At 39.9% G+C, this 20,794-nt stretch overlaps 1 protein-coding gene across 1 annotated transcript in view; it reads left to right on the top strand.

The window, feature by feature from the left end:
* The first annotated feature begins 1,429 nt into the window (after window positions 1–1,429).
* LOC114027884 (zinc finger protein 383-like) overlaps window positions 1,430–20,794 on the top strand; it is a 31,111-nt gene continuing 11,746 nt past the window's right edge. Inside the window, exons 1-5 of the mRNA XM_027842057.1 lie at window positions 1,430–1,510; window positions 13,388–13,468; window positions 14,232–14,317; window positions 15,468–15,969; window positions 17,194–17,270. Of these exons, the coding sequence (XP_027697858.1) occupies window positions 15,507–15,969; window positions 17,194–17,270 (540 nt within the window). The 5' untranslated portion in view covers window positions 1,430–1,510; window positions 13,388–13,468; window positions 14,232–14,317; window positions 15,468–15,506. The remainder of the gene's footprint in view (window positions 1,511–13,387; window positions 13,469–14,231; window positions 14,318–15,467; window positions 15,970–17,193; window positions 17,271–20,794) is intronic.

Below are 20,794 nucleotides of genomic sequence, written 5' to 3'. Positions count from 1 at the left end.
AGAGATGTCAAACTCAAAACTCCCAAGAAAACTAGATTAAAATGTAATTGGGAAATGTTTTACAATTTTTAAAAATACAACATAAGTATTTATATGTGGTTTCTAAGTCTATGTGGCCAGCAGGGGCCCTTTCTATTGAATTTGACACCACTGACCTACACAGACCACGAGAACATAGAATACTTTCAGAATACGTGGCTGTCTAAATCATGCTTAAGCTATAATAGCAGGTTCCACTTCAGTATCACCTATGTTCCCTGACATCACAATCTTCAGGCAGATAGTCATGAAAGGTTAAGACCCAACAGATCAACAACCCCCCAAAGTCCTATAGATTAATAAGTTTTGCATCCATTAAGCCTCAACTAGTCCTCTCATCGTTAACCCTCTTAGAAGCTTGACTGTCAGTTTTTATACCAGTTTCCTGCTTCTGAAGATGTCACCTGGAAACTGTTTCTACATGTTGCAGCCCCTGCCTCATCAGCAGCAAGAAATACTTCACAATTAGAAAACAGTTTTCTCCACCCACGTCCTTAGCACTATCAAATGTTTCAATATCATAAAATCTTTTAATTTTCTTAAGTGAAAATGACATTTCTGATACATTACCATCAGCTTTGCTGCTGTACCCTAAGGACCCCAGGAGTTTCCATCTGACTTTCAGCTGAAATCTCCTCTGTGCTGTCCCCCTTGGTAGAGAATCAGCTTCTGGAGAGCAGATTCCCTTAGCTTTACTCTCTTTATCACCAGAGCTTTGAACACAGTCAGCACTTCTTCCTTCATCCTGACTCAGCCCCAGAAGAAACTCTGGTTTGCACTACACCCGCCCTTAAGCCAAGAAGGCGAGTTAAACTAGGGCCTGGAGATGGAGTTCATATGATGAATGTGAATCAGCCTAGGATTAAGAACTGACCAGGACAGGGGATGGGAAGGGGGAGGGGCGATTTGGGGAAGTTCGGTCCCCACTTCTCCGCCAGACCCCGCTCTCTTCCCCGAGGAGTGGGTGTGGTGCGGGCCTCAGCCCCGCGTAGGCCGGCTGCAGCTCCTCCCCAGCTCGTCACACCCATCACACCTCTTCCTCTCCCCCACGGCCCCTCGCCCTCCGCCCCCCTGCCCCGCCCCCGCTCTCTCCTGAGTGCAAGTGAGACCAAGACGTCCACATACACGTTCCCTCTCCTCTCCACCCCATGACGCCAACACCGCCATCCCGACCCACCCACCCCCCAAAACAAATTCAAAAGCGTTCGCAGAGTCAGAATGGCGGCACACCAAGGAGCACCACGTCGCCCGCGGCTCCGGCCCCAGCCCCAGCCCCGGCCCCGGCTCCGGCTCCGGAGGTTATGCAACAAACGCCAGGCTCCAGGCACGAAGGATGCCGGGAGGCGGAGGCGGGGCGCCCCGGGGGATTCTGGGAATGGTAGTTGGGTGGCGTGGCGCTGCCCAGGCTTCTGCGCAGTGTCCTTTTCTCCTGGTTTGGTGCATTGTCCGTCAGGTCAGCTCCAAGTTCAAGGTGAGTCCGGCTCCATCCCCTTTCCCCTGCTTCAGTCTGTGCTCGAGCGCTCTGGGACTGGCTGGCAGCCGGGAGAACACGGTGCGAGGCTGCGGCAGCGTATGCCACTGGGATTTCTCGGACCCGCCAACCTCGCGTGCTCCGACCTCAGCCCCTCAGGCTGCCCGGCATCCCTGGACCGGACCGAGGCTTGGACTGAGCCTGCGCGTCGCACAGGGCGGCTCTGCGGGATCCGAGACCCGGAGGGGCCCCTAGAGGTCTTCTCATCCAAGCCTCTGGCTTTAAACATGAGGAAACTGGGGAACGGGGAAGGGACTTGTGGGGCATCCCTCAGGTGGTAAATGTCAGAACTCAGCCCGAGCTCCCATCCGCTGCCCCCCGGGTCGGGCATGCTTCCACTGCTCTCTGCTGCCTCAGTGTGCATTACCCCATGTGAGTGACCATCCCTGTGCCTAATTTCCTGTGTGACCCTGTGGTACAATTCTCCATGTAACAGTGTGACAGTCTGTTGTGCCTTGTCACCGTATTGTGTGGTCGCCTCTGTATGTATGACTGGGCTATGGGGGCGCATGAGGTGAATGTTGGCGAGAAAGAAAGGGAGGAGAGGGTCTCCTGTATTCGTGGCCTTTTATCTGGTTGCCTATGTGACCTTGTATGCATAGGTAAAATCATTACTGAGTGTGACTTTGTGTATATGTGGTTGTCTACGTGCATGACTCAGTTGTGTGACCTTTATGGTCTCCCACAAGTGCCCGTTATATGACCATTTATGTGTTCACCTGTATGTGGTCATTTGTATGTGGTTGCCTAAGCATGACCATGTGTATGGTAACCTGGGTGCATGACCCTGTGTGTGTATGATCTGTGTGTGTGGTTAGCTGTGTGAATGATCTTGTTATGTGTAGACATACACAAAGGAAGCCATACATGCAACATCATGTACTCATGTTTGTGTGATTACTTCTGTGTGGCTCTACTTGTTTTCAAATGCATATGGTCTTGTATATGGGGTCACCCCTATGTGATCTTAGATGTGTGTGTGTATTTGTTCACTTTGTGTGATTTTATATTTGTATTTGAGTGTGGTCTTCTGTATGCCTGACTGTGTTTGTGAAGGAATGACTATATGTGTTTGTTTGCTGTGTGTTTTTGGTGACATATGTGTATGTGACAGTTTATGTGTGTGTCAATACATTAGTGTATGTGAGCACTTGTATGTATGACCATATGTGTTTGTGTATGGTTGTGACCTTGTGTGTGTGTGGTTGCCTTTGTGCATGCATTTGTGTAGTTATTTGTGGCCACATCTGTGTGTAATTGTCTCTGTGTACCCATGCACACACATGTGTGTGAGTGGGTCTGATATATGAGGCCATGTGTATGATAATCACTACTTATGTTCTGCTATGTCAGGTGACCAGCTGGGTGCTTGACCCTAGGTGCATGGTTGTCTGGAGATGTGACCATGTTAGATGACAGTGTTCATGATCCTAGTGTGGGTCTAACCCTCTAGGTATGATCGTCTATTTGTTCCCATTGCATGACCCTTCTCTTTGACTGTTTGACCAACCTGGGTATGACCAACTCAGTGACTGAGTATCCTTGATGTCAGTGGAGGATGCTAGGAGAAGAAGGAAGGTTTGTCTCTATTTCCTGGTTCTAAGAATATGGTGGGTGATGTTAAAATGAGAAGTATGTATCTGATAAGAGCTCCATACACACCTATGTGCCTGAGGAGTTGTAGAGTGGCACAGATTATCTAGTCCAACCACTTTATTTTACAGGTGAAGAAAATGACTCATTCCTAGAGAAAGGAAGTAACTTGTATTCATCAGAGAGAGAGTTCTTTCTAGGGAGACAAGAGAGCTGAGGTAGAGAGAGATCTTATGAAGTAAGTATCTCGCCTAGAGGACACACCTGACCTGAGACTTCTAAAACTCAAACTCTCTTTTATCAGGAAAGAGGCAGATTAGTCAGGAAAAAGCAGATTTTTGTGTAATGGAACAACTTTTCAGAATCCTCAAAAAAGTAGGACTTAGAAAAAGTCCTATCCTGGCAGGCACAGGAATTGTTGCCAAATCTTCTGATACTATTCTCTTTAAAGTATACCAGGCTACCTCCAAAAGGTCTCTTTGGAATTTCGTTTGACTACTGTTCCTCCTGGTGCTGCTTTGCCTTATCTTTGAAGAGCTTTGTTCATAGCAACCGGTGTTCATTTGTGTATCTAAGAGAATACCAGGGGCTCTCCTTAGATTTTTAGGACCACGGCACCCCTTTCTCCCTCATAGTTACCATGTTGACCATTGTATCCAGAGGGCTGGTTTTCTGTTTTTGAGTCACCAAGTGCAGCAAAGCACTTTAAAATAACAACAGGAAGGGATTTCTTCTCCTCCCCCCCCCACCACCATTGGCTGCCCTATTTTTTTTTTTGTCTTTATCTCAGCTTGATATTCTCAGGACTCTGCTTTTCCCTCAAAGCAAAGAACACAGAAGGAAATGGCCAATAGGCCTCTGACAGCCAGATCCCGAGTGAGTCAAAGTCTCCTCTCTATCTCTTGAAATCTCATCACATGGTTCTTAGTGTGTGGACCTCTTTCTTTCTGACATAATGTAATATCTTTGTCCCAACTTCTCTCTTCTAGAAGAATGGACACATTCTAGTAGAAGATGGCTTCCATAAAGAGTGCTACTCATTTTCAGTTTCTTTTTCTTTTCCCTAGAACAGTCATTCAGGCAGTCAGTCATTTATGTCTGCTCTTTCCTCAGTGCAGTCACATGGGCTGTTAGGAAAATTAAAAAAAAAAAGTATTGAGTTCTGTCCGTTTGGATCTGTCTGTAGCATTACTGACTAATGTGTCTGCTTGAAGACATCCAGTGACAGGAAAGGTTCTGTCTCCTGAGGCAATAACTTTATTGATTCCTCTAGAGGGACAAGAGTTTGTATTAAAAGTAAGTTATCCCATAAGCTATAGACTCTTTAAAATGTTCGAATAATTTATATGTGGGGGATGTTCAAAGTAAGTATGCCTTAACTATTATATATATATATGTATATATGTATACATACAATATTATACTACAAAATTATATCTTTGGTTTATCACCATAGAGTATGGTGTTTAAAAAAAATTGTCATGTTAAAATTAGTTTACTCAGTGTTACTGTCATTTTCTGATCATCAGTTCCTGTGCTTTCAACAAGCAGACTAATCTATTCGTGTGTATGTATCCCACTGGATACAGACTGTGCTGTTGATTAAAAATCATAAGGAATAAACAACATAAATCAGCATAACTTCTTTTTATTCTCCAGACACACAGTTATATTTTAGTGAGGGCCAAAACTTCACCTGAGTTCAAACTCAGCCTCAGACACTTCCTAATTGTGTGTCCTTGGGCAAGTTACTTAATCTCTGTTTGCTTTGGTTTCCTCAGGTGTAAATGGAGATGATACCACCTACCTCTCAGGGTTGTTGTGAGAATCAAAGGAGATAATATTTGTAAAGTGTTTAGCTTAGTACCTGGCACATAGTAGCACTTTATAAATGCTAGTTGTTATTATTATCATTATTATTTTACTATCTCTCATTTAGAGAGGCAAGGCATGACTAAAAAAGTAGAATCCCCAGAGGTATATAAAGAGTGCTGGAATAGAGAACTGGATTTGAATTTTGGTTTTACCACTTCTTATCTCAAAAATGAGAAATAATTGGACTAAATGTCCCCTAAGGTTCAAATACATAGGTTCCTAGACATCACAGCCTTACTAACTGAATGACCTTGAGCAAATGACTTAATATCTCTGGTCCTTAGTTTCTTCATCTGTAAAATGAAGAGGTTGGATTAGATCCCTTAAGATTAGGTCATACAATCTGTTATAGCAGCAATAGTCTCAGATTCCATGATTTATGGGCAGAAGTTTTCCTTTCTGAATTTACAGAACTTTGTTCTGCCCCTAGTTGAACAAATATTTATTAAGTGCCTTCTGTATGCTAGGCAGTGGGACAGATAAAATATTTAAATTAGACATAGTCCATGCTTTCATTGAGCTTACAGTCTGGGAATGGGATGGGACACAAATCACTATAAAATGTGATACATGATTTTTTTTTTGAAGATTAAATAAGGTGTAAGATGTATATAAATGGGTTTTCAACTGGAGGGATTAGGGATTCCTGAAGCAGGTGGCAAGTTACTTGAACTTTGAAGGTTAGATAAGAATTCAGTGAGCATTGCAGGCATAGGAAATGATTTCAGCAAAGATCTGAAGGTAAGAATACAGGATGTGGATAGGGGTTGGCAGTGGTCCAGTTTTCCTGGAGTTTAATGTAATCAGGAGCAGAAGGTTCTGACATAATGTCAGAAAAGCAAGGTCGTAATAGATTACATGACTTGGTAATAACGAGGGAGCAGAATGGACCTAACCAGAAATATGCATGAGGAAGATGAGTCTGGCAATTGGAAAAAGAATGGAGACAGAAAGGTCGCTTAGGAGGCTGTTACAATTGTCCCAGCAAGTTGTAATGAAAACCTGTACTAGGATAGTAACAGTAGGGATGAAGAGGTGGGGACAAATGGACAAGATGGTGTGAAGATTGAATCAACAGATTTAAACAGAAGGAGTGAAGAAGTTAGCCAAGGAAGTATAAAGAATTACCTTGAGTTCTGGAATAAAAGAGAAAAGGTGGATAATTATATGTTACTGTATGGACTTTTGATAATATTTGAACTTTGCTCAATTGTAACAGAGCTAGAGCAGCTCTGAATAACAAGAATGTACTATTTGATAGTGGAATGCAGCTAAGCCCACAATCTCATCACAATCAGATAAAAAACTTCTAAATATTATTGTTGTTCAGTCATGTCCAACTCTTAATGACTCCATTTGGGGTTTTCTTGGCAAAGATAATGGAGTGCTTTGCCATTTCCTTCTTCAGATCATTTTACAGATGAGGAACTGAGGCAAACAGGGTTAAGTGACCTGTTCAGAGTCACACAGCTAGTAAGTGTCTGAGGTCAGATTTGAACTCATGAAGAGAAGTCTTCCTTACTCCATAGCAGCACTCTATCCACTGTGTCACCTAACTGCCACCTAAATACACCATAGATAATTTAAATATACCATAGATAAATTAAACCTACCTCACAAGCCCCTTAATTCTTTGACAGGTAGTTGTTGTTTGTCCTTTATTTTCAAAGAGGACCAACATCCCAGGTGATGCCTTGACTTGCATGTGAATTAGATTTAAGTGAGACAGAGTTGCACAAAGTCTTCAACCTTACTCTGTTGTCCTGAGTCATCAAAGTCCAATAGTAGGACAAAAGTCAAGACTGCTGGCAATGTTCTGGGATGCAGTGAATGACCTTGGCATCTTTGATGCCTGACCAAGCTCTAAGCACTTAACAATGCCTGCTTCAGTTGCCTTCATGGCCATTGGAACAAATTGTTCTCATCTGCCCATTCCACCATGGAAAGTCTTCAGATGCTTGAAATAGACATCACCCTAACTCACCAAAAGGTTTGAGGCCTGTAAGTTTCCCTCCACCCAGTTTAACCTATCTACCAAGACTGTTTACTGGGGTGTGGCTACTGTGCATGCTAGTTTCTTGGAGCCACTGGTAAGAGTTGGGTGAATCAGGTGAACAACAAAGGTGGATGAGCAGTCCTGAAAAGGGTGTGGCAAGCCATCACACCAGAGGTACTAGTCCTCCTGAACACTCTATACACCCCACGTGACAGGTACATGGCAAATGAATAGCTTGCTATGGAACTTAGCCACAAAATTTAGCCATGAAAGCTGCCAACAAGGAGACAAAGGACTAAAAGTCTGCTAGAATAAAGATGTGGTCATCTGAAACTTTTCAGGTCTAGTCTTTCTGGCACTACATTGTCTCTGCCCTAGACATGACTGTCTATTCCAGACATTATCCTTCCTCCTGACTGCATCCCCTTCCTTTTCTGAAATCATCTATGTCTACAACGTTCTATCTTAAAATCTTTTATGCACTATGGTGCCTCCTGGCCTTTAACATCAGAACTGTAAAGCCTTTTGGATATTCCTGGTTGAGCTCCTAATCCCCTTTCCCATGTTGGCATCCCTGAACTACCCAAATCAAGGTGTGATTGTGGAGCCAGGAGTATCACCTACAGTACCTAGAAAGAGTGGTGATAACATAGCTTCTTCAAGAACAAGTCATGCCAGACTAACATTTTTTTTTTCACAAGATAACTAGAGAATGGTGGGGTGGATGAAGTATATTTAGATTTCAGAAAAGAGTTTAAGTCTCATACAACCCTTGTGGAAAAGTGGAGAGATGTTGCCTGGATGATAGCACAATTAAATGGATTTGGAACTGGTATAATGACCAAATAAAAAGAGTATTCATTAATAGGTGGATTTAGCCTACATTGATGCCTCATTGTAGTATGGAAATAATCTTGGATTCTCAAAGACTCTGCCAGTGGAATACAAGCTTTGGCACATTCTAACATGATAGAAAGTCTTTGAATACAGATGGGGTTGTAAGAAGAGATATCATCTGTCATAGGAGCAGCTTAGCTAAGTACAGACAGGCTTAACACCAGTAGTCTGGACACTTAATGATGATTTCTTTGGCCATGGAAATCCATCACATGAAAAATATGATACGGACATTTGTAATGTGTAGTGACCCTTCCAGTTGGGCAGAATCTTTAGGGAAGAGGGTGCTAAGAATCACAGCTTTTAGACTTTTATACATGCTTTATCTCTCCAAAAAAAAAAAAAACAATGATGCCAACAGCTTCACATACCAAAGCATCCAACAGCCTAAGCCATTGGAATTCTAAATAAAGAGTCCTTGTTCAGTGACCAGTAAGTAGATATACTAGTGAAGGAACTGAATTCTAGCAATCTTTACACTCTCACTATTAAAAATAAATAAAACAAGGGAATTGCAAGATAAATGGAAGAATTATTGTTCATAGATTCTCTTTGGAGAAGCAAATAAAGTGTTGGCAGAGTTAGTTTTATAGTGCACCTAAAGGCAACAGGAAACATTTCATGGAACATTTGATATTCTCAAATTGCACTCTTCTTGATGAGTATTTGCAAGAAGACCACCATGAAAATAATGAGGATGAAGAATTATATAAAGGATGAAGAAATTATATGAAGAACTTGACAAGGGCCTCCAAATTAAACTAATGTATATTTTGATACTTAGTGGTTTTGAGACAAAGGTGAGGATAGTGAAAAATATTAGAAAATATGCCTCAAGAATAAAAAATGGAGAAGCCCACACCAATACATCATGGATATTTCCTTTGAGAAAAGGACCAAAAGATGCTAGACATGGCAAGCACTGAAAAGCATCACTGAAAAATGAAATTGATTCTATTTGAACAGTCAGACCAGTGACTTGCTAGAGAAAAGATTAAAATTAATATAAGACTTTAAAAAGAAGAATAAAAATGAGAAAAGATATACAGTGGACAATTAAAGCAACATTGGAGGGACTGTGGGAAGACAGGCATATAAATAAGCTTTTGTTAGAATGATGAATTGTTTTGAGTGTTATGGAAAACAACTTGGAATTATGCCAGAAAATTTACCAAACTGTTCATACCGTTTGACCTACTGACCTCACTACTGCACATATACACCAAGGAGGGCTTAGAAAAAAGAAATATATATATACCCAAATATTCATAGCAACACTGTTAGTATCAAAGAAAAAATTGAAAATGAAGTGGTTACCCATTAATTGGGGCATGGCTGAACAAACTGCAGAAATAGAATATTATTACACCATAAGAAATGAAAAATATAGTGAATTTGCTTCTTAACATTTTCACACCATGACACCTTTTTTCCAGTTCCCCTTTATGTGCTGGAAGACAACAGGTACCTACCCATTAGAACACAAGTAGGCAAATTATGGGCTATGAGCCAAATCCAGTCTAACACCTGTTTTTGTACATCCCACAAGGTAAGAATGGCTTACGTTGTATTGGAACATAGCCATCCTCATTCATTTATGTATTGTCTGTGGCTGCTTTTGTGCTATAATAGCAGAGTTGAGTAGTTGCAGCAGAGATCATATGTGACGGTCTCATCACTTTGCGGTTCTGCTCAGCAAATTGCAGTGACAGTCATGATTCAAAAGCTTCAAGTGCTCAACCCACTGCCGTACTGTGACATTTCATTTATTACCAGTGAATGCCTGGCATGTCAAAAAAAAAAAAAAAAAGAAAAAAGAAAAAATATATATATATTATGATTTATCTCAGGGCCAATAATTGAAATTAATTTCTGGACAAGAATAACCACACTCAACCAGTATTATGGAATACTTAATGACTTTGGAAATTAGCTTGTGCTACAGACTTAATATTTCTTAATGAATTCAACCTAAAATTACAAGGCAAAACAGGGTTTTTAGGGAAAACTTACTCTGTGGTAAAGTCAATTCAGGCCACTAGGTGGCACAGTGAATACAGCACTAGGCCTGGAGTCAGAAAGACCTGAGTTCAAATACAGCCTCAGACCCTTAATAGTTATGGAGTCACAAAGGAGTCAGACACAACTGAAACAACTCAACAACAGCAACAACAGCCAATTCATTGACCATTAATGTTGTTTAAATCATAAATAATGACCAACTACTTTATATATTTCCTGTGTTGTCAAAAGTTAAACCAAGAAGCAAGATCTCTATTCCCAAACAAATTTTGCAGCATGTTTTCCAAGCTCAGGTTATGGTTGCAACAGTGTGTTTTGGACCTTGATGCAAAAAAAACAGAACAGAAGGGGAAAAAAGGAGCAAATAGTATGCTTTGATCTGCATTCAAATTCCATAGTTCTTCCTTTGGATGTGGATAGCATTTTCCGTCATGAGACTTTTGGAGATGCCTTAGATCCTTGCATTGTGGAGAAGAGCTAAGCCTATCAAAGTTAGTCATCAGACAACGTGACTGTTACTATGTCCTGGTTCAGCTCACCTTACTCAGCATCAGTCCATACAAGTCTTTCCAGGTTTTTCTAAAGTCTGCCTGCTCATCATTTCTCACAGCACAATAGTATTCCATTACATTCATATACCACAATTTATTTAGCCATTCCCCAATTGATGGGCATCCCCTCAATTTCCAATTCTTTGCCATCACAGAAAGAGCTACTATAAATATTGTTGTATATGTGGGTCCATTTCCCATTTGTATGATCTCTTTGGGTTACAACCCTAGAAGTGCTATTGCTGGGTCAAAGAGTATGCACATGAAACTCTTCTTTTTAAGGTTACTAATGACCTCCTTTTCAGTGAACCCAGCCATTCAGCTGTATCTTTTTGGTGTTTGTGAACAACCATCTACTTCTAGATCAGGAAGTCTTAGCCTTTTTTTGTGTCATGGACCCCTCTGGCAGTCTGATAAAGCCTGTGGACTCCTTCTCAGAATAATGTTTTTAAATGAATAAAAAACAGGGCTTCAAAAGAAGTCAATTATATTGAAATATAATGATCATTTTTTTTTTAAAAAAGTTCAAAGAACCCAGGTTAAGAACTCCTGTTCTGGATAGTCTCGTATATGTTGGTATCCAGAACACTTCCTTCTCCTGGTTGTCCCCCTTACTTCTATAACTTATTTTTTTTTCCTATGGACTCTTTCCTCTTCTTGGGCAGCTGGGTGGCACAGTGGATAGAGTGCTGGGCCTAGAGTCAGAAAGACTCATAGACTCATCTTTGTGAGTTCAAATAGGGCCTCAGATACTTAGTAGTGGTGTGACCCTGGACAAGTCACTTAACCTTGTTTGCCTCAGTTCCTCATCTGTAAAATGAGTTGGAGATGGAAATGACAAACCACTCCAGTATTTTTGCCAAGAAAACCCCCAAATAGGGTCACAGAGAGTCAGACACAATTGAAATGACTAAACAACAACAGCAACCTTCCTCTTCTTTCCCCTTAAATTTTGTCACTCCATAAGGCTTTGTCCATGGCAATATTAATAGTCTTTGGTGATCTAAACTAAGCCCATAATTTCAATTAGCACTTCTATACAAAAGACCCCCAAATCTCTATCTCTGGCCCCAACATTCCCCGGAAGTCTAGCCCCACATTTCCAGCTGCCTACTAGTTATCTCTACTTGTTTCACCGTGGCAGCTTAAACTTAACCTTCCCAAAGAAAGTTCATCATCTTATACCCACCACTTCTAACCACTATTTTGGCGATGGCACCATGCTCTTAACCATTCTTTAAATTCCAGGGACATCCTCGACCCTTTCCTCTCCCTTCCTCCCCGCATTCAATCAGTTGCTAAAAATTATTGGTCCTATTTATGTAATAACATTTGCATCCCTGTCCTCCTTTTCACTGTTACAGATACAACTCTAGCTAAGGTGATCTTCATCTCACTTTTGAACTCTTGCCTAATCTTTCTTCCTTCATTATTTCCCTTTACTAATTCATCTTTCACACTGCAGTCAAAACGATTTTCCTAATGCACAGATCTGATCTAGTCATCTTCTAGGTCAAACACTTTTAAAAACTCTACCAAATAAAATATTGATTCTTTACCGTCACATTCATACGCTTTCATAATCCAGTTTTCCAGTACCTTTCCAGCCTTATTTCACCCTTTTCTCCTGTATATACTCTGCACTCCAGCTCAGTTAAACTAATCATTGCTTTGCTCTAGTCTGTTCATAGCTTTTTTCAGCCTCTGCCTTTGCTTATTCCATTCCCTCTATTTATAATGGACACCTAGCCTTGATCATGGGTGTTGAATGGGTGTTGCCTCAGTCAGAATGAGACCTGTTAAAGACCTTCGCTTAAAAAAGTCAAAGTTGCCCATTGCCTATCCAGTCGTCCTGATGTACATCTTGTCACTGGACTCAGATGGCTCTAAAGGAGAAAATGAGCCTGGTGACTTTGCTCAGCCCTCCCTCACTTAAATCCAATTCACTTGAATGTCATGGCATCACCTCCATAATGTCATGGTCCTCTTCAAGAATGAAGGACAAACAATAGACTCCACTTTTCACTCCCTTGATATCTTCTCTCACTATGTTGAAAGCCTTCCTTTCTATCATTTAAAATAATCCAAGGTGCCATCTCCTTCATGAAGGCTAATCTGAGCTCCCACTGCTAAAAGTAATAATTCCCTCCTCACCTGTGGCTATTTGTGTAGAATTCTCTTTTTAATTCATTAAGATTTCAGGTTGTTGTTGTTGTTGCTTTGGTTTTATTTTGGCTATGTCTCATCTCATCTTCTAGTTTGTAAGCTACTTTATGACAGGGTCTCTATACTTGTTCTTTGCATCTTTTTATCCCCAGGGTCTAGGGCAGTGGCTTATACGTAGTAGGTTCTCAATGTTATTTGACTTAAATATAACTGTGTCCTAAGAAAGGAGAGATTTTTAACTCCTTTCCTTGTATATTTTAGAGTAAAAGATCTTCCAAAACGTCAGACTCATGGTCAGCATAATGCCATTGCCTATTTCCTACTTTGTGCAGAATATGAAGGGCTAGATACAGGGAGAAACTCATGGGGGACATATTGGTGTCTATGTTCAAATACTTGAAGGGTTGTCATGTGGAGGATAGAGTAATCCTACTCTGTTTAACCCCAGAGGTCAGATTTCAATACAGTACAAATATAGTACAGTAGATCCAAAACAGAAGTCAACTTCTTCAACTCAGGATCACCTCTGTCTCTCTCAATCTGTATATTCAATCAATCATTTAAACCTGTGGATCCTACCTTTGAAATATCTCTGGAATCTTCCTTTTCCTTCCTATTCCCAGTGCTACTTAGTAGATATGATCCTAGATGAGCAAAAAAAAAAATTTTTTTCTTTAGGAATTAGTAACATTCAAAAATGTGACTGGATTTTACCAGGAACGGGAACACCTGGAGTCTTCTCAAAAGGACTACACAAGGAAATAATGCTGAGGAACTACAGGAACCTGGTCTCATTAGGTAAGGATGGTTTTCATGTGTCTCAGATTCTGCCCTTTGGGTGTATTCATTTCCTGATTCCTGGGATGGTTTGTTTTTCCCAGTACAAATATTAGGTTCCTACATATTTTCTCATAAGCAGGTTATCAAATTTCAAAATCAGTGTAGTATTATCCCCTCAACTTCGTTTATACTCACGCCGTGTGGCCCATCTATTGTTGAATCTTCTTGTTTCCACTTTTGTAACATCTCTGGTATATATAGTCCCTTCTCTCCACTTACATAGCTGCTACTCTAATGTAGGTCCTGTTTACGTCACGCCTGTACTATTCTAATAACCTTCTGGTTTGTGTCTATGAGCCTAGGGTTCTTATGGCCCAATAGAAATGAGAACACAGGTGTCTTAGGTTCATAATGTAGGGAGATGGAAATCTGAGTTTCCACTAAGGACCAGCCTGGACTAAGACTATCCTATAACTTGTCATACTTTACTACCTGTAACCTCTAGAGCTTAGCTCCTAAAATCATGCTAGACCCTAATGGCTAGCTGGAGGGGAACTACTCTGCAGAGTCACCAGATGTTTTACCAGTGGAGAGCAAAAATTCTCTGAAGTCAACCTATTCAGTTGAGAACATTGGAGGCTGGGAGTCGATGTGGCCACAACCTCTGTGCCTGGAATCCCTGTTTTATCTTTTTTTGGAATTAAGATTGAACTGGGAATGTCCCAGGAAAGTGGGACAATATTCATTCACATTTCTCTCTCTTCATCTTATTTTGCCGCAGGCACTACCTGCTGGATTTCTGGAGGAGCAGAGGGATCAGAGTTTGTTGGCCCTATTGTCTTTTCATTGCTTTCTGTCCAGCCTGGGGTGAGTAAGGTTAGGGGAAAAAAAGGAAAGGAGGCTGGGACTCTAAGGGGCAGTGTCAGGAGGGGAGGAGAAGAGGCCTTATATCTCTTTTATTCTATTTTAATTCCAAACTTAATAAACACCAAAAAATGGGTATTTGCATATATCAGATAAAATGGGAAAAAAGATGATTGTTCATGAAACTGTAAATTTCTTACGTGCAGCTTGTTTTTCCTTTTTTATGTATATAATAAATTCAACATGTAACTTTAAAAACTATCCTGCTTATGCATTTCCTTCTGGCCTTTCTTCTGTTCTCTTTCATGCATTAAAAATACTTCAGTGACCCTCTTTTCTTTCTTTCTTTTTTTTTTCCTTTTTGGGCAATTTTATTGCCAACTTCCCTTTCCTTTCCACTATTAGAGGGGAGAAAATCTCTTGTAGCAAATATGCATAGTATAGCAAAACAAATTCACATTGCAAAGTTGTATCTCTTGAATTGAAAATTGAGTAAAGAGTCCAGTGACAGCAGGTCCAGAAACAGCCAATTCATGCTCTGGTTGGATGATCACTGATAACCACATCTCTCACTGACTTTCATCCTTCAGATAAAGGGAAAAGAGAATCAATTTCTTCAGGGCCCTGGGACAGTCTGTGGATCACCTTTATCCTTGACTTCTAAAGGCTTTTGCCCAAGTGTGTATTAATCTCATGGTTTGCCATTGGTTATTTCTTATTACCTTGCATTTTTAGAGAGCTTTGGAGTTCACAAGGCAGTTCACAAGCAGGTCATTACAGTTTTTAGTCAATAGTTTGATCCAAGTCCCTGTGTCTTACCTGCTCTCTTCACACCCAACCTTCCTCCACCCCCATGCCTTTTCTGGCTTTTCTTTGTAGGCAAAGCTGTTGTATTTTCCAACTCTAAAGAGAAAGTGACAGCCATTCACTTCTGCAGCCCTTTTATCTATTGTTTACATATGAGGATTGAACCTAATCTTAAAGCATCATTGATATTAATTTCAGAGTACCCCTCCATACTACTCTCTGAACTGCACTTTGTCAGCTTCTTTGTCTTTATAATTTCTTTACAGTCTGTAAGACCCTAAGTACTGTTTGTATGACTGAAGACTCTGGAATCTTCCTGTTAATTCTGATCTCTCTTTGCCCACAGCACTATTTAGTAGACTATAGATTCTCTGCCTGAATTTGAATGGATTTGGTTCCTAAGGAGGCAGATTTGAACCCTAGCATAAAGATCCCAGATGAGGAGACATTGTCCATGAACAAGGAGATGGCCACTTCTAGGAGTACTCATGGTCCACATTTACAAGATCAAGATGAGGTTCTGAGAATGACTTTTTCTGAGGAACATGAAACCCTTCTAAAAAGAAATACATTTGATGCTGCAGTCTCTCATCGTAACTTCAGACACTTTCAGTACGCAGAAGCAGATGGACCCCATAAAGCCCTAGGCCAACTTCGAGAGCTCTGCCATCAGTGGCTGAGGCCAGATATTCACACCAAGGAGCAGATTCTGGAGATGCTGGTATTAGAACAGTTTTGGGCAATCTTGCCTGGAGAGATCAGGACTTGGGTAAAGTCACATCATCCACAGAATGGGGAAGAGGTGGTGAACCTGATAGAGGATTTGACCCAAATGCTTAAGGAGGAAGGTAAGACTTAACAAAAGGACAGGTAGAAGACCTGAGGATGTAAGAAAGGGAAATAATGCACCTGAAGGTGGAGGGGTTAGGGTGGCAGGTGCTTGGAAAGACAACAGTGGAAAGGAAAATATCTAGAGGGTACATAAAGGGGCACAAGAGATTCTACCTGCACAAGTCAATAAGAATATTTGAACCTTCAAATGGAATCCAGATATCTTCTTGGTCCTCTATGAGCAACAGCATGTATGAAACCACAGAGGAGAGAACATTCTCCACTTGATAATCCTGTTTTGGTTTTAGATATGCAGTCTACCATCATAAAAACTTCCATGGAGGGTGTTTTTCCTCCAGAAGCTAATGCCATTCAGCTTATAAATGGAAAAGAAAAAAAAAAACAGAATGATCATTTGACTTGTACAAGTCTTTGTATGTCTTGCTTGTGTTCACATTAAGAGGACCACACAAATCTTCTGACTTCCATCTTTGTCTTTTCAAGATTAGTGTTACTCAACTGCCCATCTGTTGTGTGAAAAACTAATGCCAGTTCAAAAAAGCTTTTGCAACTTTTATTTCTTAAAACATAAAAACTCTTTGAACCCTTATTCTACTCCTTCTTCCTATACCCTTCTCCTTTCATCCCTGCTCCATTTTTTGTTCTCCCAGTGCTTCGTGTCTGCGTTGCCCTTTCCCCCTGATCTACTATACTGAAATTGTAGAGAGCACAGTGGACCCTGGCGAAGACTTCAGATATTTATAAATCCACAGTATTATTTGGGTTGAGGAAATTGTACTAAATCACCTTAATTCTGACATTAAAGCCAATGTTTTGTTTCTTTGGAGCTGCTTGACAAACTGATCTTTCACATTCTGTAAAGTAGGATAGGAGCTTGGAAAACATTCCTTCAGTAGTTAAGGAAACTACTGTGGCAGAAAGTTTGAGTTACATTCTTCACATCACATAGCAACTTGGAGATAGAGCTGCACAATCAGTGCTTCCCGGTGTATAAACCAGAGCGCTATCCTCTGCAGTCTTCTGTGACACCAAAGATGAATTTGGAGCTGTTGTTATTGATGTCCAGGGTCTTTTGTTTCACTCCTAGCAAAATCAGGGCTATTTCTGGGCTTTTGTTACCTTTTTGTTCTATAAGAAGGGCTAATGGTGTGTGGAGATTTCTAGTGTGGGATTTGACACACAGGACTAGTGTCCTTCATATCTTCATTTTCCTTCCCTAGTTCTGCCTTCTCAGGACTCTGTCCTTCCCCAAGAAGAGGAGAGAATAGGCCCTGAATTCATGACAATCAATTCCCAGGTGAGTTGGGGTTTCCCCTTTTTCTTGAAATCTTGATTCTTAGATCTTGAGTGGATATTTTTTCCTTCCATTGTTCCAGAACCAAGGAAATTTGGTCCACCCAGGTCAACAAAAAATTCCGTAGAAAATGATTTCCACTTATCTAGTATGCTGCTTCAGGATTCCTTTCCTATCCACCCAGCATTCATTCATTCAACAATGGGAAAGAGAAGTTGGTGAAATTCTTTTTTTGCCCTAATGATAGTTTTATGCTTCAAAAAGTAGAATATACAGCAAGGGAAACTCTTCTGGACCTCACTCTTACCAGTAAGGTAAGGAATCGGTTGTTGCAGTAGAAATGATGAAAACCTGAAGGCAAGTGACCACACCATGTTAAAATTTGTGATAGAGCAAGAGAGACATTCCAGGAATAGTCTGATGCACATGCTAGATTTTTGGAAAGTAGATTCCAAATGGCTACTCAGGGAAAAAAAAGGGGATAAGATTCCATGGGTTAAAATCCTGCAGGGCAAATCACCCTAAAAGAGTTTGAAAACACTAAAGAATGAAACTCTGAAAACACAAACAGATAAATTCCAATGAGAAAGAGAAGAGAGATCTTTCTAATGATACCAATGTGAATAAACATTACAAACGTAGATTTGTAAAAGATATAGAGAAGATGGAAGCAAGGACAAATAGGAAGGATGACTACTAAAAAGAATCCTGAGTCTAAAAATGATAACCTCAGAAACTCTAAAGGTCAGAATGAACTAAGGCTAGTGGTAAAGTAAATGAAGGTTTTGGTTTTTTTTTTTTTGGAACAATGTTAAGGGATTACCAAAGTCTTACTCATCTGATCATTGTTTGAAGGTGATCCTGTATTCTTAAGGTTTATGCCAGCAGAGCACAAACTCTGTTTTTACCAAGATGGAAAGGCTTTCCTGGTCCCTGCATCAGACTGCATTCAGAGGACTGTCCTAGCTAAGGACAGAATCTCATCATCAGCATACTGGCCACATAGTAATGGAGTCTTTGGCCATGGCAATCTATGAACAAAGAAGAATATAAAACGGCCCTTAGAATTACAGAATGCTGTAAATTCAGCATTTACAGTGGCATGGGTAGAGGGTACTAAGAATCACGCAATATTTAGGGCACTTATTGATCTGTTTTGTCTAGTGACCAATGAGTACACATGCTTGAGAAACTGACATATTAATCTTGAACTTCTCACTGTAAATGAAAACAGAAGATTAAAGGGAAGTTACAGCTAAGTGGGAGGATGGTTCACAGATTCTCCTTGGAGAAGCAAGCAAAGGAGTTGGCAGAGTTGGTGTTATAATACAACCAAAGCAGCATTTCCTGAGTCATTTGGTCATCTTATAGTACAGTAGTCATGAAAAGTATTTGTAAAAAGATCACCGTGAAAATAAGTTACCTTTTACATAAATATCTGTTCCAAAGAATGAAGTGATTGAGCAATTCCTTGAAGAATTTGATAATACCTTCTAAGGTAAATCAGTATATATGCTTTGATACTTGAAAACTTCAAGATAGAGGTGGGCTAAAATGATAATGTTGAAAAATATCTTGTAAAATATAGAATAAGGACTGAAAGAGGTCAGTAGCTTGTAGACTATGCAGAATTTTCATACCTGTACATCATAAAGCTTCTTCTAAGAAAAATATTGAAGAGACTGGACAAGAGAAGCCCTGAAAGATATCACCAAAATAAAATTATTTTTAACAAAGAAGGGATTCATTGATGTGGGAATCATTCTTAAATCAGTTGTCTATGAAATTAGACAACCAACTTATTGGAGCAAAGATAAAAATTAATACAAAATAAGAAAAAATCAAAATGAGGAAAAGACACAGAATACAATTAAAACTTCAGTATGACCTATTTAAACAAGTTTTTTTTAATTTTCATTTATTTATTTATTTATTTTTAGGCAGTTGGGGCTAAGTGACTTGCCCAGGGTCACACAGCTAGTAAGTGTCAAGTGTTTGGTCTGAGGCTGGATTTGAACTCAGGTACTCCTGACTTCAGGGCCGGTGCTCTATCCACTGCGCCACCTAGCTGCCCGTAAACAAGTTTTTGATCCCAAAAAATGGGAATCAGATGGGGAAAGGACATTGACCTTATTATAAGAATTTCATATGCAAGTTGCACTAAAGAAAATTGCTATAACAGGAATACCAAAGGAGCCTAAAACTTCCTTAGTTACCAAACATTTTATTGATTTGCTCAGCAGAGACATGTAACAGCTGATGACATCAATTTAGATTACAAATTCATTTGTTAAATCTTGCAAAGACTGTTGGAATATTATAAGTCATATTTCCTTCTAAACCATCAGGAAACTCTGGAGAGAAAAATAGTCTAATAAAAGGCATAATGAGAGACACAACTAAGCAGAATTATCTTGAGAAAATCTGAAAGGTTGCAAAAACAGTGAAAGTGAGAGGAAGCATGGGATAAGTCAAAATGACTCAAGTTCAGGTCTTGCTTCTGACCTACACTGGCTATATGTCCCTGGGCAAGTCATTTAACCCCTCACTCCCCAAGACAACTTTATAAGATAACAAATTGCAGAAAAGTTGCAGATCTATATTGGTAGAAGGAGCTTCCTCTTCGAAGATATCTACATGAATGAAATCACAGATCAGCCCCAAAAATAAATAAATAAGATTTAAAATATACACAGACAAAAGACATTTAAAAAATACAATTTTTTGTAATAAACTCTTTTCCCTATCAAAGATGGTGAAGCTGCCACATTTGAGCTCTACCATCACATTCTTAGCTATGTTTCTAGAGGAATAACAAAATTAAATTGAAGAGAGCAAAAGTAGAAGAAAGCAGCTAGACTAGCAAATATACCCTGAGGAGGCTCATGCTGGAGGTAACAAAATTTTTAGATCATCGAGAGATCAATTCTGGGGGCATCTGGAAGAGGAGGAGGTGCCAAAGGAGTTTTTAAATAATTTCAGATGTTATTGTCAAAAAAGATGACTGAGAAATGATCACTAACTTAAACATATGCTTACTTTCCCATCTTTAAAAAATGTTTTAAGAATTATCTTCATATCCATTGAGAGGTCACTCTTGATAGTAGTATTCATAAGATATTTAGGCCCTCCAAAGTTATCTACCACAGTGGGCCACATATTTTCCATCATACAATGGAAAAATGAACAGAAATTAAGGTTCTACTGTGCTGGTTGTTTAACTATTAAAAAAAAATAGTCTTTGATTCAATAGAATAAAATGCTGCCTTAAATGCTATCCTCCAAAAAAATGTTACTCATGCAGATGTTAAAACTATCCTGGAGTCTTTGAGAGATATAACAGAAATAACCTTGACCTTGTGATCATTTCTATCATGTGAAACATAAAACAGGGAGATAATGCCCAATAATTTCCTACTTTTATAGAGATCCAGCACAGAGTTCATATTGAAGAGAAATTCACTGTAGAAGGAAAAGTTCTCCAGATGTTCTCATTTGTCCGTGACATTGTGCTATTTAAACCCCAG

Source organism: Vombatus ursinus, unplaced genomic scaffold (assembly GCF_900497805.2).
Source record: "Vombatus ursinus unplaced genomic scaffold, bare-nosed wombat genome assembly UNPS02014864.1, whole genome shotgun sequence".
NCBI classification, from domain to species: domain Eukaryota; kingdom Metazoa; phylum Chordata; class Mammalia; order Diprotodontia; family Vombatidae; genus Vombatus; species Vombatus ursinus.
This window is presented reverse-complemented; position numbering and strand designations above follow the sequence as displayed.